The 23767-nt window shown below is 44.5% G+C and overlaps 1 protein-coding gene across 7 annotated transcripts in view; it reads left to right on the top strand.

Moving 5' to 3' along the window:
* LOC115504913 (protein transport protein Sec16B-like) overlaps positions 1-23767 on the top strand; it is a 63039-nt gene that overhangs the window by 17619 nt on the left and 21653 nt on the right. For 4 of the 7 annotated variants that reach the window (XM_032591745.1, XM_032591744.1, XM_032591743.1 and 1 more), the window contains exons 4-15: positions 2217-2354; positions 5293-5646; positions 7231-7343; positions 8113-8203; positions 8947-9055; positions 10608-10752; positions 11909-12060; positions 12430-12491; positions 14123-14258; positions 14727-14957; positions 20559-20656; positions 22575-22656. In XM_032591745.1, coding sequence (XP_032447636.1) covers positions 5351-5646; positions 7231-7343; positions 8113-8203; positions 8947-9055; positions 10608-10752; positions 11909-12060; positions 12430-12491; positions 14123-14258; positions 14727-14957; positions 20559-20656; positions 22575-22656 — 1515 coding nt within the window. In that variant the 5' untranslated portion in view covers positions 2217-2354; positions 5293-5350. Of the gene's footprint in view, positions 1-1433; positions 2355-2608; positions 3210-5292; positions 5647-7230; positions 7344-8105; positions 8204-8946; positions 9056-10607; positions 10753-11908; positions 12061-12429; positions 12492-14122; positions 14259-14726; positions 14958-20558; positions 20657-22574; positions 22657-23767 lie in introns of those variants that run through there. The other 3 variants (XM_032591742.1, XM_032591741.1, XM_032591746.1) reach the window with 3 other exon arrangements.

Raw genomic sequence — 23767 nt, 5'->3', positions numbered from 1 at the left:
CTGTTGCATAGGGGTGCATCGTTATGGCTGACATTACAATGACACATTTGGGCATAGCACTGATTAAAAATAATGTTAGTTGATTTTTTTTCCTTAAAAATAGCATGTTTATTGTAGAAAAGTTAGAAGGGAAAAAGAACATCATCCACAATTCCATTATCCAGACAAACAGTTACTGTTAATCTGTTGACATAGGACCTCTCAGTTTGTTTTCTAAATTTTCACTTTGAGTAAAGAAATTGGGTCAAGCCTGAGGCATGTCTCAGCCACTGAGTTGTCCCGTACAAGAGTAAGCAGTAATTAAATCATAGTGTACACAGCTTCGTGGCAAATCTGACCCGGATCTAGGCGGGTGTTCACATCCATCAGCACTAATCTGGTGGGTAGAGATTAACAGCATTATTAGCAGTGATGATACTTTTGTTAGATGTCAAACCAGGGTAGTTATTCCTGTGAAAAGCAAGATTTTTATCAGTGGTCTGGCATTTGGAATGGGGAACAGAGACTGGGAAAGGAAATTCACATAAATTAGCAAGCAGCCCGGGCTCCAATTCCAGTGGATAGGAGGAATGAAGAGCAGGAATCAGACATGAGGACAGGACACGTGGGGAAGGGATAATGTGAAATCTGTAGCTGTTCCAGCATGAGGAAGACTACGGGATGATGCAAGGGCATTGCCAAGGACTTGGGGTGTCAGGACTAATTTTAGCCCACCTCCTGGTGGGGACGAGATGCTAATGTACTGTCAAGCTGGACAAATCTGGTTAGAAACCAGGAGGAATTGAGCAGCCAGGTTGAGAGACTTAGTAACTGTGGATATGTGGGGCTGGTAAAAGCAGGGATTGATAAATCCCAAACCTTTGGAGATCTATTTCATTCGATGATCTATTTCATTCTATGACCCATATAGCTGTTATGTGCCATATGTCGATATAAAATAATTAAAGCTAATTAAAATTAATTTTGGTTGGTGAGTGTTTGAAGAGTTTCATAATAACTCTTGAGATAATTAGAGATGCTTTGGGATGTCACAAAAGGAGCATTTGGAATAACTGGGCTAGATGTTTAAACCAGAGATGTGCAATGAAAGCTAGTAACAGAATGATAATTCTGTAGTTGGAAGAACACTGAATCAGGAAGGAGGACTTGGGGGCTGTTCTCCGTATGCTGTTAAACTGGCTCTCTGAAATCAACAGCAACCACCTTGCTTTGTAGCATTTGGGGGTTTCTGTGTAAAATTTCCCACCAGGGTGGATTCCAGATTACCAACGGTTTAACTACTGGCTCACACAATTCCTGAATATTTAAGAATCAGCTCTTGGAAGCCTGGTGCAAGGGAACTCCCAACAGACCATTGTAATCCTGACCGAGCGTCCAGTTAGCTTTGTGATCTTGGGTAAATCAGTTCACTTCTCAGGATCTTAGTTTTATTATCAGTAAAGTGAAGTCACTAAAATAACCTCAAGGTCCCTTCCAGAGTTGGCATTCCGGTAATGTAGCTGGTGTTAAAGGTAGGACTACCATCGTGTCATAAGCCAAAAGAGTTACATCAGATTTTCATGAATGCTATTGTGATGTGCTGGAACACATAATTTGATACTTGGGTCTGTGTCATAATCAAACCTCTTCCGCTTCCTGCTGTTAATGTGTATGTCCTTCGCTAGTATTTCTTTTTAGGAGGGTTAAAAATGGCAGTACAGCCAACAGCTCACCAGTGGGAGGAAGAAACCATTACCAGGGTCAGAGAATTCTACACCCAGTTCGTTGGCAGGCCCTAGGAGTCGGCTGAGGGTCTGAGACAAAATCGTATAGTTTAGGGACACTGATTGCCTTATCTGACCATGAGATCCACCCAGGTGGTCTTCCCTAGACTAACAACAGGAGAGGTTAACCTGCTCTTGCGTTTTGAAGTCAAGGCCTGTGCCTTTCATAGTTAAGTGTCTCAAGTCCTGGTACGTAACAGGGCCCCAGTAAGTATTTGTTGAAAGAAAGAATAAGTGATTTGAGGCTTTTAGAACAAATCCTGAATTTTAAAAAATTTTTCCCCAGCTTTATTGAGACGTGATTGAAATATAACACTATGTAACCTTAAGGCGTATAACATGATGATTTGCTGAATTTTAAAATAGTAATTCACAAGTGGACGTAAGCTTCTCCGTGTCTGCCTGAAGAAATGTATTTTTTAAAGACAAAAAATTGTTTTCTTTTTGTAATAGAAAACTGACCGGTGCCTTCAGTTCGATACATTTTCCTTCCATCGGACAACACAAGTGATTACACAAGCAGAACCCGACAGGGAGAAACATGAATGAGAAAAACCCAAACCAGACAAACCAGCTGTTTACTACCCACCAGTGAGTGTCTGCCTGCCTCAACCAGTGGAATTAGCTTATTTTTTTCATTAAAAAAATTTTTGTTTTTTAATTTTGGAGAGAGAGTGAGAGACCACGAGTGGGAGAGGAAGAGAGAGAGAATCGTAAACGGGTTCCACGCTCAGCACAGAGCCCAACGTGGGGCTCCACCCCACAACCCTGGGATCGTGGCCTGAGTCAAAATCAAGACTCGACACTCAACTGACTGAGCCACCTGGATGCCCAGCTCATGTGTTTTGAAAGGAAAAGATCATACTTATTTATAAAGCATATATATTTCTCTATCAGGTGCCACTTTACTAACATTTAATCCTCATAGTGACTCCCACAAGCTAAGTATGGTTATTTCCCTTTTAGAGAGGAAGAAACTGAGACTCCGAGAGGTTGAGCATTAGGGCCGACAGTTGCAGCGCCATGAATCAGTGCCCCAAAGGTGGTGCTCTTCTCACAGGCCAGGCGGCCTCAGGCTTTCTGGATTTCCTCTCCCTGCTTTCTCGGTTCCTTGTTTGCTCTGGGATTTGGATGTAAGTCAATCTGGCTCAGCCCATGACCAGGCAAACAGAAGCACCAGCCTCCGACAGGGTTCCGAGCAAATACGCCAAGTCAGGCCTGTCCCAGGCTGGGGTATCCGGGCTGTACTTTGCCCTAGTGAATCAGCTCCATGGAGGCCAGGTGGTTGCAACAGATAACTGACTGGCTGTAGGTCTGAAGGCCAGGTAAGTCTTGGTAGATGTGGCGCCTGGACTTTGACATTCTCCAAGAGGAGAGAGACACTTGCGGGCCTGGAGAGAGCTGAAGGAAGCCACGCTGACGGAAGGTGGGAAGCCGTCTGAGCAGGTGTGTGGGATGCTCGCTCCCTTGCTTTCTTTCTCTTGGCTCAGCTGTACTGTCAGAATGGGAAAGTCAATATCACCCTTGCTGGGGCCAGGAGGGTCACTTATGTGAATGTGGAAGTGTGGCTTGTCACTGGAGATGTGATGCCTTCACTTTGAGAATCTTGGGTGCCTTTCATTTGGAGTCCTTTGTTTTTTTTTTTTTTAATGTTTATTTTATTTTTGAGAAAGAGAGAGCGTGAGCAGGGGAGGGGCAGAAAGAGAGGGAGGGAGACACAGAATCCGAAGCAGGCTCCAGGCTCTGAGCTGTCAGCACAGAGCCTGACGCGGGGTTCGAACCCACGAACGGTGAGATCATGACCTGAGTCAAAGTCAGATGCCCAACTGACTGAGCCACCCAGGCGCCCCTCATTTGGTGTCCATAATTATAACCTGAGGTCTAACCTATGGGAGTTGATATCTCAATAATAGAATGATGTGATTTCAGTGAAGAGATTGGGTTTTGTGCCTTCGTGGTTGGAGAAGGGCTGTCTAGTGAAAATATCTGGGGACAAGACAGGCAAAAGAGGCTTTCCTTTTGTTGAGTTTACTTGTGTCCAAACAGTATTGAGTTCTATAAACCTTCAGGGAGGACCCAGTGCCCTTTCACTGTGTTGGGGCACTTGGATTTTGCTGGGATTTTTTGGAAAAAGCTTTCATCGCACCTGACTGTTTTCAAGGGAGGGGGCTGACACTTTAGGAAGGAAGGTGGGAGTTTTTCTGAGCTGTGATAGATCTGAGGTGGAAGGCACTTCTGTGCCTTGCTCTTCTGGTATGTTCTGCTTACAGCTCTTGGCTCAGAGCTGTGGACCCTGGCTCCATGGCATTCAAGCAGAGTGATATCTTGATTTCAACATATACCCTTTGACCTTTTGTTCCGATATGATTTTTTTTTTTATATTAGGCTGGGAGTTTCAGGAGTGGGAGCAAATTAACCATATTTGATCCAAGTCTTTCAACCTAAAACAGTTCCCAGGAGAGAAAAAATGAGGTCTGATTGAGGTAATATATCCTCCTTCCATAAGAGAATCCCCAAGTCACCAGTAAGGGCTGACACATGCTTTCTCTTTGGAGGCAGCTGGATACAGGTTCTTCTCTGTGACACAGGGTGGAGGAACTTGGAAGGGAGTATGTCTTCAGAGCTATTTCTCATTTTGAAGGATAAGTTGGGAAAATTAGTTTGATGCTAGGAGACCTCCAGATTTAAACGTCTCCAGCCAGGAAGATCACTGAGACATGGCTTTCTGGCTTGCCATGAAAGCAATCCCAAACTTGTCTCCCTGAGAGGAAGGGCAGGCAGGGCCATATCATAGGGCCCAGTTCTTCTAAGAGGTTAATTTAAGGATTCAGAAAAGATGTCTCTTGAGATCCCTTTAAGCTTCTTTTTGTTTAGGAAATGTCTGCATCCATTCATACTGCCCTAATGTTATCTCTGATATCAAACACTAGCTACTTGTTTCATTGAACAATTACTATATACGAGGCAGTGTGTTGGGTACTTTTCATAAGTTGTCACTGACTCTGAGAGTAACCCTGCAAATGAGTCGTTATGGTCCCCATTCCATTTCTCAAGGAAACTGAAGCTTGAAAAAAATGAACTAGCTAATAGGTGGCAGAGTTAGGATTTAAACTCTGGCCTGTCTCTATGCGCACTCATTTCTCTGATAGCAGGGGACCTCCACGGTAATTGTTGAATGAATAATTGCTGGTGGGGATAAATGAACAAACATGTATTTAGTTGGGATACTTTGATGATGTTTTGGAGCTTTATCTATGACTGTTCTCTGTCTCTCCTGCCTCCTACACCTCTTGTTGCTCCAAATATTCTTTTTAATTTTTAAAGCAACATCAGTATAATTGTCTAGCCTGTTATTTATTTCATGTGTCTGCTTGAGATTTCCTCCCAGATATCTCTATATCACTGCCCAGGTGTTTTGTTTCAGATAAAAGATTTTGAGGACTGTAGATGCTTTATTCAGAAAACCTAATCAATCATCATGTTTGGATATAAGCCTAAAATGATGATTTTTTTTTTTTTTTGTCTGCAGGAACAGAAAATAATTACATAACTGAATAAAAACACGAGGGAAATTCTGAGGGTCAAGGATGGAATTTTGGGCTCCTCAGTGGCCACCTCAGCCATGGGGGAGGCCCACAGCACCATCAAAGGATCCAGACCGAGGGCTTCAGAGAGATGGAAACCATCGGCCCGTTCCTCGCTCTTGGTACAATGGAGAGAGGTACCATCAGTGGCAAGACACGCACAGGAGCCCCCAGCCCCAGCAGGACCCCAGGACGGACCACCAGCAGCCCCATTATGCATCCAGGCCTGGAGAAAGGCGTCAGCCTGTTTTGGGAGTTGACTATTATGAAGGTGGTTATCCCCGTCAGTTGTATTCAAGGTATGGCTCTCACGCTTGGAGTTCACCCAACTCTCCTACGTGCTTCTCAGTAGATCGTTCTCTTCCTTCTTCCTTTTCCTTTTACTCTTCCTCTTTTTCTTCTTTTTCCTTCTCCACCCTGTTACATTGACTTCGCCAAACACTTTCCCCTCCCAAATTGGATTTAGGTAACTGGAAATAGTACTTCCCTCCTTTTTGTTCTCTGGTGGGGCTTCTTAAAGAGGCAATCACAGCGTGACTGGGTGTTGGGGCCAGGGCAGAAAGTAGAAAGAATGGTGGATCCAAGATAGCAGATGAGACCCTTTGACTCGGGGACGGCAAAAGGCAATATTGGTAGATTATGGAAAAGTTTGTCTTAGAGTTCCTTGTAAAAACTTCTCAGTGTTGTTTGCACTGACACCACCAGCACCAAGAAGAGACTCAGTGCCTAGAACAGTACTCAGGGTGTGACTGGCATACTGAAAAAATATGCATGGGATGAGTAAATGGGAACATTTTAAAAAATGAAATTGACCTGAGAGAAAGCAGGTAGAAGCTTGTAGTCTCCAAGTTCAGAATGAAGAGGTCCCCGTGAGGTAATGCTAGGAGAATCTGGAATTCCTGTTGGTGAATCCTGATTGATAACATAGGATTTAATATTTTATGGGATATTGGAAGTCATGTATGTTTTACTTCAGCTTTTCCAGGTGGAGTGATATTTACCTGCCTACATATTTCGGGTTGAAATTATGACGATTACTGTAAGCCTTTGCTCCATGAAATATTAAAGAATTATTAGTTAATAAAAAGACTAACAATGTGACATTCTTTCCTCAATCTGTTTTGTATTGTTGACTTCTCAAAGAAGGTATGTCGAGGACAGAGGCAATGAAAGCAGTCAGATTTAAGAGAGTCCAATGTGACTTCTTCATCTCATTTCCATCTGTAATATGCATGGGACTTACAATGGCGTGTTGGGTACCTACACAGTCATCTCAGGAAAGGATATTCTTTTTTTTTTATAGCATATTTATTTATTTTGAGAGAGGGAGAAAGAGACAGAGACAGATATATAGAGGGACAGAGAGAGAGAGAGAGAGAACACATGGGGGAGGGGTGGAGAGAGAGAGGGAGAGAGAGAGAATCCCAAGCAGGCTCCGCACTGACAGCACAGAGCCTGACATGGGACTCGAACTCAGGAACCGTGAGGTTGTGACCCAAGCAAAAATCAAGAGTCAGAGGCTTAACTGACTGAGCCACCCAGGTGCCCCAGGAAGGGGTATTCTAAGATAATTTCAGGGCAGGGTTTTCTAAAATAACATCATGTATTGTTGGATGTATGTATTTGAGGAGTAGGGGAAATCAAAGAGAATGAGACACTTGATTTTGCTCTAAAAATCCCAGCCTTGTTCTGAAATAAAGGCCCTCCTCCTGCTGATTCTGGATCTTCTGTTTATAGGATCTAGAATTAACTGCGATTTTAAAGCGGGTTCTAGACAGAGGTCACAGATTTGTCCTCTGAAGTTATTTAGTTTGTCAAGTCCTCCATTGGTTTCTCTTTTTACCACACTCATCTTTGAATGACTGACCATTGTGATATTTTAGGCCAGGCATTGAGGATCCGTATCAGAGCTATCATTCTCCAACCCTGAGGGAAGAATATGCTTATGGAGATTATTACTACCACAGACCCCCGCAGCAGCTACAGGAAGAAAGAGGTATGGAATAATCTCCGAAGAGCCTTTGGGGTGGTGCAGCTGATCTGGTAGACAGGGCGTGCTCAGAGCCTCGTCTTGGCCATCCTACTTGGCTGAGGTAGAACCCCTGTCCTCACCCACTTCTTCCTTGGCCAGATGAGGCCCCAGCAAAGACACTACTGCTAGATGTCTTGAGGGGAAGAGACAGAAAGGAGTCATTTTCCTTTGTATGTGTCAGTGATAGCCCTGAAACTATCATTATGTTACCAGTATTATGGCTAGTTCGTACTTCGTCCACATTTTTTCCTCCACTCCTCGTTACAGCCAAGATTACAGTCTCTGACCAAGTAACAGTGAAGTCAGTTCTTAACAATGAAGTTGTCAAGTGTGTGGCTGGGCTGGGATGAGTCTGACCGTCATTTACCTTGAGGGTGGCAGATATGCACCCACAGGAATTTATACTCTGCCGATACTGAGGCTTTAGGTATGTGTCAACGGCAGCTTCTGACCTGCCTGCAAAGAGAAATCTGTTTCAAAACTGAAAACGCACACACGTGATCCCCACGATGATACAATTGTATGGAGCCAAGGTGGTTGATTCAGGAAGGACTGAGGAGCATTCTGTTGACTCCCATTGTTAGCGCTCACGTCTCAATTTTATTCAATTTGGCAAACATGTTTTTATATCTCTGGTGCTCCGGTGACTCAGCCTCACAGCTCGCTGCTGTCTTCCTAAACTTTTAGGAATGGGAAATGACCTGTCTTGATTTTGTTTTCTCTGAGGGTGCAGCGCCAAGGCGAGAGAGTCCTTATATGTGGCAGGAAGATCACCGAGATCAAAAGTACCTCAGTGAGCATCATCACGAAAACCAGAATAGTCTGTAAGTGTGAAAGGAGAGGCCAGCTCAACCCGATCCAGCCAAACTCACACTATGTTAGGCAAGTCTATGGAATCGGGTGCTCGTCTCTGTCTCCAGAACCCCCGTCTGCTTCTACTCTGGCCACGGGGTTGTGGGAGTAGCCCAGGGTGGCCCAGGCCAGCTGTCAGTGGAGTCTTAATTCTGAGAGGCCGCTCCCAAACTTGGGGTCAGCTGAGTCCTGTGAGGTTACTTGAGGTCCACCCTACACGAGAGCCTGGATTCCTTATTGGCCTCAGAACAGATGTGGCTTGGCCGAAGTTTGCAGAATCGGGTCCTGCCCGAGGCTGGGCTGTTTCTCCTCTGCCCACTCCTGTGCGCGGAGAATGGGATAGCTCCTGGGAAGGAGGGAGCAGAAAAGAGCATTTTACACAAACACCTGTTCTGGTGTCCTTCAGCCTGGTGCCTTGACCGTGTCTGACCAACTCACCAACCCGGCTGCTCTGCTTTGAGTCATTGCAGGGTGTTAGGCTGCAGAGACCAGCCCTTCTCCACAGCGTTTGGGTTACTTCCAGTAACTGCCCTGTGGAACCCAGGAGCTCCCGTTTCTCTGGTATTGATAGATTGGGGTGGCCGAGGGAGGACAAGGCTCTTCCCTATGGCACACAGGCCACCTGACACTGCCCACGCTCTGCAGCAGAAGTCTGCAGCTCACTCTGGCTGGCTTGCCCAGGACCCCCCTCACCTGCTCCTGTGATTTTCTGTAGATCCAAGAGTCGGAACTCTCATAAAGACAGTCCTGCTTCTAACACTAGGCCGGAGAGGCCTGGGGACCTGTTTCCGGAGAGTCTGCTAACGGGAACCCAGAAGAATGAGGTAATCCGAAGGGACACGGGGGCTGGTGGACTGTGACAGTGCATCATACCAGACAATGAAATAGGGGCAGGGCAGGGCCCTTGGGAGTGGGGGTGGCCAGTGGCCAGAGGTCTGAGCGGTGACATCGTCCCCTCTCTATGGAGCCTCCACTCATACCTCCTCCTTTCCTTGCCTTCCTGGGGCCCTGATCTGACCCTTTGGCGTGTGTGTGTGTGTGTGTGTGTGTGTGTGTGTGGCTGGATCAGGAAATGTCACCCAGGTCACTCTGAGGTGCTCGCAAAGAGGAGAGGCTGTCACCGGTACCCCAGTGGATTGGCAATTTGGTTTACCCAGCAAGTGGGGAGTTGCTAGACTATCTGAATTCCGGTCTGAAAAGCAGAGCTTGAAACCTCTCTTGACTCTTCCAGTGCTCGCTTCTGAAATCTTACTGCTTATACCAGCTGGGCCATACAATGGCGTTCTTATATATTTTAAAAATAAACTTTTAATTTTAGAATAATTTTAGATTTTTTTTTAATGTTTATTTATTTTTGAGACAGAGAGAGACAGAGCATGAACAGGGGAGGGCCAGAGAGAGAGGGAGACACAGAATCTGAAACAGGCTCCAGGCTCTGAGCTGTCAGCAGAGAGCCCGACGCGGGGCTCGAACTCACGGACCGTGAGATCATGACCTGAGCCGAAGTCGGACGCTTAACTGACTGAGCCACCCAGGCGCCCCAGAATAATTTTAGATTTTTGGAAAAGTTGCAAAGATACTGTAGAGACAAGCTATTGATTTTTGACAGTCTTATATCAATTTTGTTTCCACGATTAGATATGTATGATTTTTGAGAACATTTTCTCCTGTATACCTAAGGCTTAACAGTGCAGGGTACAGACTATGTGATATATGCCCATGGTATCATCAGAGAGCCTAAATCATTTGAAGATTTATTTTTTAATTTTTTTTAATTTTTATTTTTTTTTAAATAATTTTTTTTTAACGTTTATTTATTTTTGAGAGAGAGAGAGAGAGAGAGACAGAGCATGAATGGGGGAGGGTCAGAGAGAGAGGGAGACACAGAATCGGAAACAGGCTCCAGGCTCTGAGCAGTCAGCACAGAGCCCGACGCGGGGCTCGAACTCACGGACCGCGAGATCTTGACCTGAGCCGAAGTTGGACGCTTAACCAACTGAGCCACCCAGGCGCCCCTATTTTTTTATTTTTAAGTAATCTCGACACTGTGCAGAGCGCGCCTTGAACTCACAACCCCAAGATCAGGAGTCTTATGCTCTACCAACTGAACCAGCCAGGCGTCCCGACAAAACTGAGATTTGAATTCAGGTCCCATGGCCTCAGGGCCTACACTCTCCCCACTAGGCCTTAATTCACTTTTTTTAGCCAACACCTGTCAATTAAATGATCACTTTTTTTTCCTTTCAACACATCCACCATGCGGTGTATTTATTTGAAAGTTTCAGTTTTGTTGCTTTGAAGGAACACTCGAGAGGACCATTTCTCTGAAAGTGCTTTTGATCCTTCCTGCGTGTTTTTATTATCTTTAACTTCCAGCCATCGCTGGCCAATGAGTCCAGCCTTCTCCGGCAGCATGAGTCTGGTCTCAGCTCTAGCGCCTACGAACTCAGTCAGTACATGGGAGCTGACTCGGAGCCCTACGATCCCGTGGCGTCGGCAGCTTGGAGTCCAATTCAGGCTGGTGGGTACTGCCGTGATCTAAGCAACTGGTTGAGTCTTGTGAGAAGAGGGCTGGGTGACAACCTCTTGGAAAGTCACCCTTCCCCTGCACTTCCAAGAGTGGACTGCGGCTGCCCCGTTTACTTATGTAGTTTCTCCTGGGCAGAGAGGCCACTGTGGCTCCATTTCTCACCTTTTCTCTTGTACTGGAGATTGCATCATAGCTGATTCTTGGAAGGGAACCCGGCTTGTAGGCGTCAGGATCAGGCTGGGAGGGGAGGCGCCCAGATGTACTTTTGTATAACAGGTGAAGAAAGTGAAGGCCAGAGTCAGTTTGGTAAAGCAAGGGCAGGCCACAAAGCATAGTTGCTTTGTCTGGATGTAGGATACATGTCATGAGTATTCGACTATGAGAGCCAGAGTCCCCAGCATCTCACCATCGCTGGGAGTCTGGGCCTGGTGTTTTGCCATTTGGACCAAACCAGCAGATTCTCACATTATATTCTGCCATATTCTTAGAGGCTTAAATCTGACTTGTAGCATGGGCTGCTTCTTCTTCTTCTTCTTCTTCTTTTTTTTTTTTTTTTTTAAATTTTTTTTTTTTTCAACGTTTATTTATTTTTGGGACAGAGAGAGACAGAGCATGAACGGGGGAGGGGCAGAGAGAGAGGGAGACACAGAATCGGAAACAGGCTCCAGGCTCTGAGCCATCAGCCCAGAGCCCGACGCGGGGCTCGAACTCACGGACCGCGAGATCGTGACCTGGCTGAAGTCGGACGCTTAACCGACTGCGCCACCCAGGCGCCCCTTCTTCTTTTTTAAGTAAATGTTTATTCATTTTTGAAAGAGAGAGTGTGAGTAGGGAGGGGCACAGAGAGAGAGAGAGAGAGAGAGAGGGAGACAGAGGATCCAAAGCAGGCTCTGTGCTGACAGCAGGCAGCTTTATGCAGGGCTTGAACTCATGACCTATGAGATCATGACCTGAGCTGAAGTCGGACGCTCAACCGACTGAGCCACCCAGATGCCCCCGCCTGGGCTTCTTCTAATTGTGTCACCTGCCCTGAGTCTTATCCTGGCCCAGGTGGAATTTGGAGAGAAATATGTCGGTGGTGTACTTCTAAAGTAAAGAAAAGCAGCAGCAGTAATCCTAACAGTGTCCACCTGTGTCTGTCGGTCAGAGGATGTCTCAGCAGCTGGTCCCAAGGCACCCATGAAGTTCTACATCTCTCATGTGCCTGTGAGCTTTGGGCCAGGAGGTCAGCTGGTGCGCGTGGGTCCCAGCTCTTCCAGTGATGGACAGACGGCCCTCGTTGAACTGCACAGCATGGAGGTAAACGAGATTCTGTGTCCCGGAAAGCTGGCATTCTGCCTTCTGCTTTCCTTGACCTGAGTCTGGACATCTCCAGGAATGGGATGCCCTTGTGGGGAACTGAATCAGGCATTCCGTGGTTTGGGGTATGTTTTGTGAAAGAAAGGTAGGGATCTTCTCTCAAAGGAGTGATGCTAGATTTGTGTTTTTCCTGAGATGCTATTGGCTCATTTTCGACAACTGGAGAACTCACTTTTGTCCTCCTGTGTTCTCCACAAGGCACTGAGCCACAGCCCAGGGCCATAGCCATGGGTTCTGATATTGAACTTGACTGACAGGGGCTTTGGGTGGATATAGTCTGGGACACCAAATATGATTTTTTTGTTCCAGATTATTCTTAGTGACTCTGAAGAACAAGAAGAGATGAGGACTTTCTCAGGACCCCTGATCAGGTAAGTTATCTTACGAGCTGCCAAGTAGGGCTTTTGAACTTACAAAATCTGCCTGCCCAGATCAGCACTTGGGGGATTTGTTCTTGGCTTCCTTAAAAGAAAATGTCTATCCCCCTTGGAGTAGAATACTCTGTGCAACAAGATTGAGACAAATGTGGCCTGGGCCATTTTGACAAACAATTTGCTAGCTGAAGGGCAGAAAGAAAAATTAAGATTAAAAATCTGAAAACAGTTCTATTTTGCAGGAGCTACGTGGTAGGTTTTAACATTCTCCGCACTTAACAGGTACTGGCAGAAAAGTGGAGCACAGCCTGGGAAATCATAGACAAGTGGATCACAGTGGAAAAAAAAATTCTTGCCTTTTTCTAGAGAGGACTAGCATAGTCTGTGTTGAGTTATTGGACAGTGTGCAAGTCTGCCCTCTGCAGGACTGAGCTAGAACTGCTTTTAAATTCTTTTTTATTTATTTATTTATTTATTTATTTATTTATTTATTTATTTTTTTTTTTTTTTTTCAACGTTTATTTTTGGGACACAGAGAGACAGAGCATGAACAGGGGAGGGGCAGAGAGAGAGGGAGACACAGAATCAGAAACAGGCTCCAGGCTCTGAGCCATCAGCCCAGAGCCCGACGCGGGGCTCGAACTCACGGACCGTGAGATCGTGACCTGGCTGAAGTCGGACGCTTAACCGACTGCGCCACCCAGGCGCCCCTGCTTTTAAATTCTTAGTCAAGTTTCTGATAAATATTTAGGGCACTCTGGTGGAGAGAGTCCTGGCTGGAGTCAAGAGGAGCTGGGTCCTTGGCCCACGCATCCTACTAACTAGAGGTCTCAGGGCAGACAGATCAGCTAATCTTCTTTGAGCCTTAGTTTTCTCTTTCGGAAATGATGTAACACTGGTTGTGCCTACTTTAAGTGGTGGCTTTGAGACGCAAGTGAGATAATGCATATGGAAGCCCTTTATGTATCATCATCACTATTCTATAAACTTATCCTGAAGCTTCCCCCTCCAAGAAAAGCCCACAGTATTTTGACGGTTCCTTCAAGTAAAAGTGAGTGTCAAATCTATTTCTTACACACAGGTATACAGATGGGGGATAGAACGTTGAGCTGGCTGTGTGGACACTGGGGGTGCTGGTCCCAATTTGATTGATTTTATTTGGACGACCTGGAGCAAATAACATTGCCCATTTATTGAGCACTTAATATACGTTGTTAATTCCTTTTATATGGAGGTAGTTTTATAAGGTGAGACGTGGCAGGCTAGATTTAAACGCAAGGTGGTCTGACTCCAAAGTCTGTGCCCTTGCCTGCTACCCTGGGCAGGGTACCTGTGGGTCTCAGTTTCCTCATCTGTAAGTCTGTGCCCTTGCCTGCTACCCTGGGCAGGTACCCTGTGGGCCTCAGTTTCCTCATCTGTAAAATGGGGAGGGTGTGTGAGAGAATTTCTGAAGTCCCTTTCTGTTCATCAAGGAAACTACGGACTCAGTACCCCAGCCCTGGGTTGTCAGGCTTCTATCTCAGTCCCCCCACCCTCTGCTAACACCCTCCCTCCGTACAAGGAGCCTGCAGTGCTGTGCGGCAAAAGAGTCTGCCCCTCACCCTTTGCTCCCTGAAATCTCTCCATAGGGAAGATGTACACAAGGTGGACATCATGACATTTTGCCAGCAGAAAGCAGCTCAGAGCCGAAAATCTGAGACACAGAGGAGCAGAGACTCAGCTCTACTGTGGCAGTTGTTGGTTCTCCTTTGTCGACAGAATGGGGTAAAGTATTATCACTCCGACGGGTGAGCAGGTGCAGGCCAGATTGAAATTTAAGTCTTTCAGGGATAGAGAGGATTCGGCTTATGACATGATTATAAAAGATAATGTTAAAGAAGCAACAAATGGCCCTAAGTGGGAAAAAATTGCTCAGATGTCAACGCAGTTTGCTAAAGATGGTCTTTTCTCTGCCCTTCTCCCTGGCCTGGGGTTACTGTACCAACCACATAATACAACTGTAAGAGTGGGCCTATTTCTGGTAATCTTGGTGGCTCCTGACAGGCAGAAAATCACCATGAGAGAGTGAAGCTGAAGTGTGAAATACAATAGTCCAAGAAAGGGCTGTCTTGTGTTTGGAAGTTGACCTCCTCATGAAGACGGCAGGTGCTCTGGTGCCCTCCTTCTTCAGCAGGGGCTGCCGGCCCGAGGACAATAGGATTCTCCCTCAGGATGACCCTCTTTGCCTGACAGTCCATGGTGGGATCTGACATCGCGGAGCTGCTGATGCAAGACTGTAAGAAGCTGGAGAAGTACAAGAGGCAGCCGCCAGTGGCCAACCTCATCAACCTGACCGACGAGGACTGGCCGGTGCTGAGCTCAGGGACCCCGAACCTGCTCACCGGGGAGATTCCCCCCAGCGTGGAGACGCCTGCACAGATCGTAGAGAAATTCACTAAACTGCTCTACTACGGCAGGAAGAAGGCAGGTGTGGCCCTTCCATGCTTGTTTTTAAAAAGTAACTACGCCCCCATCACTCACCCCTCCTCCAATCATAGGAGTAATTTATACTCATTTTATAGCACCTAAGAAGCTCAGAAAGGTGCAAAGAAAAAATTATATAGACTTACCATTAAAAGCTAACATCTGGGGGCGCCTGGATGGCTCAGTTGGTTAAGTGGTCGACTTCGGCTCAGGTCATGATCTCACAGGTCATGAGTTCAAACCCCACATCTGGCTGTCTGCTCTCAGCACAGAGCCTGCTTTGGATCCTCTGTCCCCCTCTCTCCCTGCCCCTCCCTTGCTCTCTCTCAAAAGTAAATAAACATTAAAAAAAAAATCTGTTAACATCTTGATATACTTAATTCTAGCATTTTTCTATGCACATATATTAAAGATAGAATTAAATTACATATGCATTATTTCTACTTTTTCAGTTAAGATTATATGGTGTAATATTCCCATGGTATTAAAACGTACCATTTTAACAAATGGACAATATTCTATGATATGAATTTTAAATATTTTATTGATCTAATTCACTGTTTTTGAATATGTAGGCTATTTATAATTTTGCCACCCATTATAAATTACACAATTTGAACATCTTGTTATATAAATCTTTGGATTATCTTCTTATTTTTTTAGGATAGATTCCTAGAATGGAACTATAAGTTAAAGGGTACGCACTTTTAAAAGCTTCTTCACATATACACTAAATTAGTTTCCAGAAAGTCTGTTTATAAATGTTATCCTCACCAGCTATATCTCAGGTATGCCTCCCAATATTGAATACTTTAATTCAACAGATGAAGAGATGCCTTGTTTTTTTGATATGTAAATTAGATGATTTTTATTCTTATGCTATTTATTCAAAAAATTTAATTGAGGTATATGTGACAAAATTGCAAGATATTTAAAGTGCACAATGCGATGATTTGATGTACAAATACATTGTAAAAGGATTTTCCCCATGGAGTGAATAACGTTAATCACCTCATATACTTACCTATTTTTTTATGCCTTGTTTAATTTTGAAGCTGAACTCACATTTTACAGAAGTCTTAAAGAGAGTTTAAATACTGGAATATATAATTGAAATCAATTTGAATCACTATGATTCAAAACTCAAAAGATAAAAAGCATGTAAGAGATGATGCCCCCACCCTCTCAGCCTGTCTCTAAAACAGGCTGTCTCTAAAATATCCAGAGATGTTTTCTGCATGTAAGATTATGTTCTCCTTTTGTTCCTTATAGCTTACCATATATTATTTCTTTTTTTAATATTTTAGTTTAAAAAATAAAAAAATAAAGATTTTATTTTAAGTAATCTCTACTCCCAGCATGGGGCTCTTGATCCTGAGATCAAGAGTCAAACACTCTGGTGACTGAACCAGCCAGGCGCTCCCATATACCATTTCTTCACCCTCCTTTTTCCATTTAACAAAATATCCTAGAAAACACTCTATAACATGGTTGCAGTTGTTTTCTGTAAAAGGACTGACAGTAAGTATATTAGGTTTTGCAGGCCAAGGGGTCTCTGTTGCCACTACTCATATCTGCTATTGTCTGATAAAAGCAGCCACAGACAATATGTAAATGAGTGGGTGTGGCTGTGCTTTATTTATATACATAGACATTTGAGTTATACATAATTTTTATGTGTAATGAGGTGTTATCCTTTTTTTTAAGTTTATCTTCAGAGAGAGAGAGAGAGAGGGCACATGGGGGAGGGGCAGAGAGAGAGGGAGAGGAAGAGAATCGTAAGCAGGCTCTGTGCTAACGGGGGGGGGGGGGGGGGGGGGGGGGCTCAACTTACCAACCATGAGATCATGACCTGATCTGAAATCAAGAATCTGACGCTTAACTGACTGAGCCATTCAAGTGCCCCAGTGTTATCATTTCTTTAATTTTTTACCAATCATTTAAAAATGTGAAAAGTTATTCTTAGTTTGTGGGCTGTACCAAAATGGGCAGTGGGCTGAATTTGGCCTTCAGGTCACATTTTTCTGAACCCTGTTCTTTATAATATATAAATGTCTTCCTTCTTATTTTTATGGCTGCATAGATTTCTAAAGATAAATCATAATTTATTTAATAAAACCCCGATAGATTGACAGATTATTAACAGTCTTTTGCTACTACAAATAGCACTGTGATAAGGACCAATGTCGTTTGCCGTGTAGGAGAATATACATATGATTTCTAGAATATCTTCTGGAAATGGAAGTGTTGAGTCAAAGGGTACATGGCTGGAAATTTTGAGAAATATCAACAAATTGCCTTTTTTAGAGGTTGTACCAATTACTCAATGAACAATATATGAGAGTTCCTGTTTCTCTACTCTTACCAATTTAGTGTTTCCAAGCTTTTCATATGTGCCAATGTGAAAGGTTAAAAAAAAAAAAAAAAAAAAAAAAATATATATATATATATATATATATATATACACATATATAAAATTTAGTGGAGTTGTTCCTTTTCTCTTGTTATAAATGAAGTTGAATATGTTTTAATCTGTGAATTAAAAATTTTAAAAATATTTATTTATTTTGGAGAGAGAGAGAGAGAGAGTATGCATGTGCGTGTGAGTGGGGGAGGGGCAGAGAGAGACAGAGACACAGAATCTGAAGCAGGATCCAGGTTCTGAGCTGTCAGCACAGACCCTGACGGGGGGCCCAAACCCATGAACTGTGAGATCATGACCTGAGCTGAAGTCGGACGCTTAACCACTTAACTGACTGAGCCACCCAGTTGCCCCTAATCTGTGAATTATTTTGTCATGGATCTTCTACGTTGTTCTGTTGGGTGTTTGATCTCTATTTATTGATTTGTAAGAGCTCTTTACTTTTTAAGGACTTTCTGTACAAAATTACTTTTGTGGGGTGATATTTAGAAAGGCTTTCCTACTTTAAAACTAATTTATGAAAATAAGGTTCAAATACTTTTGTGACTTCACCTTTACATTTGAATCTTTAATCTCTGTTTATCTGTATATGATGTTATATTTTATTTTATTTTTCTCCAAAATTTTATTTAAATTCTAGTCAGTTAGCATTCAGTGTAATATTGGCTTCAGGAGTAGAACCCAGTAATTCATCACTTATACATATAACACCCTGCATTCATGTGATATTATATTTTAAATGAGTGGTAGACATGATATTCAGTGAAAATCAGTGGGATCATATGATAACCATCCCCCTGTTCACTATATAGTAGGGACCTGGAGTTTCACAATTTATTTATTCGGTAAACATTTGTCAAACAGCCACAACTTCTAAGGCATTGAATCCAGTGGGGGATACAGAAATAAATCAATAAAAATCTCTTTCCTTAAGAAAAATTAAGTAATGACCATAGCAATAACAATAACAAAAGCAACTATTTATTTATTTATTTATCATTATTATTTGTTAATGTTTATTCATTTTTGAGAGAGAGAGACAGAGTGTGAATGGGGGAGGGGTAGAAAGAGAGGGAGACACAGAATCCGGAGCAGGCTTCAGGCTCTGAGCTGTCAGCACAGAGCCCGACGCGGGGCTCAAACCCACAAACCGCGAGATTGTGACCTGAGCCGAAGTCGGACACTTAACTGACTGAGCCACCCAGGCGCCCCAAAAGCAAGTATTTAAAAAATACTTTCTATGTACCAGGCACTTACTTAACATCTTACATGCATTGTCTCATTTATCTTCATAGAAGCCCTGTGGGTTAGGTTCTATTCTTGTTTTATGTACTGACAAATGAGGAGAGTTAGTAAGCAATAAAACCAGGGTTCAGATCTAGGCAGCCTGATGTCTGAACTTGGGCTTCTGACCATCCACTGCACCACCTGCCATACCTATAGCCCCAGAGGTGAGCAGGGAATAGAAGGAGTACTCTGGGGGCTCAGAGTGGTTCATGAGGAACTGGAGACCACAATGTCTTTAAAACCTTTATTAATATTGACTGGGGTCTCATTTCTGGCACTGTGTCAGATTAATATCCTCAATGTAAGTTCTCAGTTCACTTATTCCTAAGTTATATTTTTGGAGATGCAAATTTTTGAGCAAAGTGGTGATTCCCAACCAATTATTAGTAATTCCTTTAAAAAAATACTGTTGTGGGGGCACCTGGTGGCTCAGTAGGTTGAGTATCCGACTTCAGCTCAGGTCATGGTCTCACAGTTTGTGAGTTCGAGTCCCATATTGGGTGAGCTAGAGCCCTCTTTGGGGATGTTCTGTCTCTCCTTCTCTCTCCCTCTCTCTGCTCCTTGTGGGATTCTCTCTCTTTCCCTCTGCCCCTTGCTCACTCACACTTTCTCTCTCTCAAAAATAAATTGAAAAAATAGAAAAGCTATATTTATAAAAAAAATACTGTTGTGAATTAGTTTCACCTATGTAAAGAGTAACTCAATGTCATTTTTGCTTGTAGTGGACGTGAAGTTGAAATTCCTAATGGTGGTTGTTTAAATTTGTTCTCTCCCTTTTCAAATAAGATAGCATGGGAGATGTCAGGATGATCAAGGAAATTTGTGCTTGGAAGTGGAGTTACCTCATTAGTGACTTCCTGTCCAAAAAATCGCATTATTTGAGGGCACTAAAGAAATTATTAATACCAGGTCAAAACCTCAAATATATAATTCTGAAAATTGAATGAAAAGATGAGTGTGAGTGTGTGTGTGTTAAAACTTACAGCCTCTAACCCATCTCACCAAGCTAAAGGTGTCATTAATTTGGCACATGAAGTTGATAGATAACAAGCACTTGATAGTTAACGAGCAATTAGTTATAATATTAGGTGGGGCAGGTCGACTGCTATGCAAACTGGCTCAAACATGGTAACAGCTACTTTCTATTCATGTGGGCATCCTGGGCAGGTGAGCAGAACGGTGGGTCAGCCCTTCTTCCCGGAGTAGTTCAAGGCATGGAGGAGGCTGTACCATCTGAGCATATAGTCTATATGGAATGAGAAGCCATCTTCGTTCCAGCCAGCCAGATGGGGAAAAGGGCATGGGGGACCGGGCACAGGACTTCTTTGCACCAGATCTGGATGCAATATAACCATTTCTGTTGCCATTGTAGAGCCTGGAACTCAGTCACTTCTAGGTGCATGGGAGGCGGGAAAATGCGGTGCAGTTCTTTGCCCAGGAAGGGGGCAACGGCTTTTGGTGGGGAGCTAACAGTCTCTGCCACAGTTGTTAAAAAAGAAACCATTCCTGTAACACGCCCCCATGAATGTCATCTTGCTACCTGTACTTTGAGACTCAGTCCTGGGGGTGCAGTGCTTCTCTCGTGTTTGGTGCTTAGGTTCGTAAAAGTATCATGTGACTTCTGCTAAAGAGCTAAGGCTGACTGGAAGCTACGTTTGAGGGGCAGATGATGAAATAGCAGAATGTATTTGATAAAGTGAAGGCTGGAGAAGGGTCATCTTAGAGAGAAATAGGCACCCGCTCTTCCTTTGTCCCTCTCACAGATGAGGCTCCGAGCCTTCCTGGGAGCCCAGCTTGTACAGCTCAAGGGCAGCAGTACCCAACCATCGACATTTGTTGTTTGTGGGAAGGTGAATAGGGCCATGCTGACTGTGACGTGCTTTTGTTTTCAGGAAGCCTTGGAGTGGGCCATGAAGAACCACTTGTGGGGCCACGCTTTGTTCCTCGCCAGCAAGATGGACCCAAGGACCTACAGCTGGGTTATGAGTGGGTGAGCAGGCCACTGGCAAAGAAGACCTAAGGAGCAGAGAGCAGAGAGAGGCCCGCCAAGGGAGGGAGTGTTGGGAGGCAAATGCAGGATGTGCTGGGAAGCCCCACGCATCAAGCATCCTTCCAGTTTTTCTCTTCTGACCTGGACCTAGCATATCGCTTCTCCAGATTCTTACAACCTAGACATGGACACATTCTTTCTACCTGCTATGTTAAATATTCAGTTTAGTAATATTTCTCAGCGTCTGAGTTTCCAAAAGTTGCATGGGTTTCTGCAATCCAGTAGTTCTCTTTGGGAGGGGCTGTTCTAGATAGTTCCATCAGTGAGGGAATAGGTGACCACTTAGGGTTAACTGACAGAGCTTTGGGTCTGAGAGTTAGTAGCCGTCTACCACTGAGTCTTGCAGTGGGGGATGTGGGCGCTGAGAGGAAGGTCGGGATATGGGGGAGCAGGAGCTGTGCTAGGAACAGGCTTTATAGGACGGGGGATTACAAGCAGAAGTCTTCATCTAGGGCAGGGGACACGACGAGACTGAAGGAATGTGTTTAGTCAGAGATCATGCCAGCACACCGAGACCGGGAAGAGTGCCCAAACCAGGATGAGACAGGAATGGAGGCTGACCACATAGCCAGGAGTTTGGAATAAGGGGAATTAAATGGGGGGGAGGGGGTGCTGGAGAAGGGTTCCTGAGTAAGCCCCTCCAGCTGCAGCCAGATCTGTGGGTTGGCAGGGATAGACATGTGGTAGGGGTGGGGAGGGCCGGGGGGCCCTCCCATAAGGGGCAGGCTTGGATCAGACCGTGAGAAGGATGCTCCCTCAAAATGTTCATCTTCCTGTGTTAGTCGAAGCTGTGAAGCTGTGAACCTCTCAGCTTGACTTAAGTTTAAATTGGCCATAAATTGGCTGTCGGGCAGATGGCTGAGAAGATGGTACCTCCCTTCAAGGCTGCCACACTACCCTTCTCCACCACGGCCTCCGTGGAGTCTCTCTTCTACTGTAACCCTCAGTCTTCCCAGGGACTGGTAACACCTCTGTGCACTTCATTATGTTCAGGATGGTGAGGAACCCTGGAGTTTTATTATGATAAGCGCTCTGAGCTCCCGAGGCAAGGGTGCTATTAAATAAAAGACCGCGTTCTTCCCCCGTCCTATAAAGCCTGTTCTGAGGGACGATTTTCCTCTGGGTTTTGGAAATGAACATCCCACAATCCCACATTGTAGCATACATCTCTGCGACAGATTTTTGCCTTGGGCCATTGATTTTTGATGGGGCCCAGTGAATTGTGAAAAATATCTCTTACTGAGTATGCTTAAATCTCAAATCAGCTCTAGAGCTTATTATATCCTTGTTAAGCATATCCCACGGTTTGTCATCAGGAAGATCATTTCTGGTCCCTGTTCTACGCCTCTTTGGTTACTGAAAATGGCTATTTAGTGCATGTGAGTAAAAGACCCAGGCTAGTCACAAGCCGGAAAACCAGCCCTGGAGGCTGTGGGCGTGGCACGAGGGGAACTGCTTCAGGGGACTAGAAGTTGAGGGTGACTGGGTAGGAGGGGCCCGCGGAGAAGATGTTTGGGTTCACTGCTGGGGCTCTCTAGGGGTCTCTGAGATGTGGGGCATTTCCGTGACAAAGAAGACCTATAGAAATGGTTACTGGAGAGTTGGGGCATCAGTGCCAAAGTGCAGAAAATACCCCCCAACAGAGAGCCCCATCTGGGGTGGAATCAAGATCCTGCCGATCCCCCCAAAGTGGGAGCCAAGCAGAGGCGCGGCAGAAAAGCAAAGAGAAGTTCATGTTCCGAAAGAAGCTGCTGAAGTCAAATAGAGATCTACGGGGGGGGGGGGGGGGTTGCCCCGCTGGCAATGGGTCAAAGGCTCTCTCGGCTTGGTCCCCACTAACGGTCGTCTCTCTCTGCAGCTTTACCAGCACGCTGGCATCCAATGACCCACTGCAGACCCTCTTCCAGTTCATGTCGGGGAGGATCCCACAGGCAGCCACGGTATTCTTTGTGACAGACCTCCTTCAATACCCCAGTGTCCTAAGGGTTTGGGGGGGGGGGGGGGGGCAGCTCAGGAACGAGGTGATGACTTTAAAGATTAAAAATAAGTAGTAATTGCACCTGGCCCGATTCATTCATATGATTTCATTTAATACACAGAGGAAGGAATTCCTACCCCCGTTTTACAGAGGTGGGAACTAAGGTGCAAAGGTGTCATATGACCATAGATCACTGAGCGAGGAGCAGTGGAGCCAGGATTGGCTCCGTCTGTCTGATTCCAAAAACCTTGTCATTTTCACAATACCATAGCTGCCTGCTCAGTGTGCGTAAATAGCGAGAGAGCCAGACTGTCCCCAGGCTTCCTGCAGTAAGGCCACCGTTCTTTGCCCCCCCCTGCACATCCATCCTGCAAAGTTGGACATATTTGGTCTTACATGCTGTCTAGAGTTGGAGATGGCTCAAGTCTGAGGCCAGCTTGATAGTTCCCTATGAAAGTATCTTTTTTCCCCAAAGTATCCTTCTTTACCTTTGAAGTCTAGTAACTTTACCAGGATGTATTGGTGCTGTCAGGGCAGTTTTGTTTTGTTTTTTTTTTCTTGGGACACAGCATACTGTTTTAATACGTGCATTCATATTTTACCGTTCAAGGAAGTTTTCTTGCGTTATATCCTTCGATATTTGTTTTGTTCCATTATTATTTTTTTTTCAGGAATTCCATATGTGCACATTTCATATAGATACGAACTATATACATATACATGTACAGATTATATTCTCTTTAATTAAAATTTCTTTCTTTCTGTCCATCCTTCCTTCCTCTTCTTCTTTTTCTTCTTCCTCCTCTTCTTCTTCTTCTTTTTTTTTTTTTTTTTTGCTCTTCTCATTGCCATCCTATGTGTCCCTTCCTGTGTTTCCATATTGATGAAAGAGACACTGTCTCTTAATTTTGGTGCCAGTTTTAACTTGATGTCTCTGATTTTTCTCTCACTTCTTCCCTGAGCTCTGCAGGTCACATTGGCCTCTTCCTGTTGTTCATTGTCTTCTTCCTGAGCTCTTATCACTTAGTATTAGTGATAATGCCCTTCCTTCATAGAAGAAATTGTTTCGTGAT

This window comes from Lynx canadensis, chromosome F1, assembly GCF_007474595.2.
Source record: "Lynx canadensis isolate LIC74 chromosome F1, mLynCan4.pri.v2, whole genome shotgun sequence".
Classification (NCBI taxonomy): Eukaryota; Metazoa; Chordata; class Mammalia; order Carnivora; family Felidae; genus Lynx; species Lynx canadensis.
Note: the sequence above shows the minus strand (reverse complement) of the source record. Positions and strands in the feature narration are given on the sequence as shown.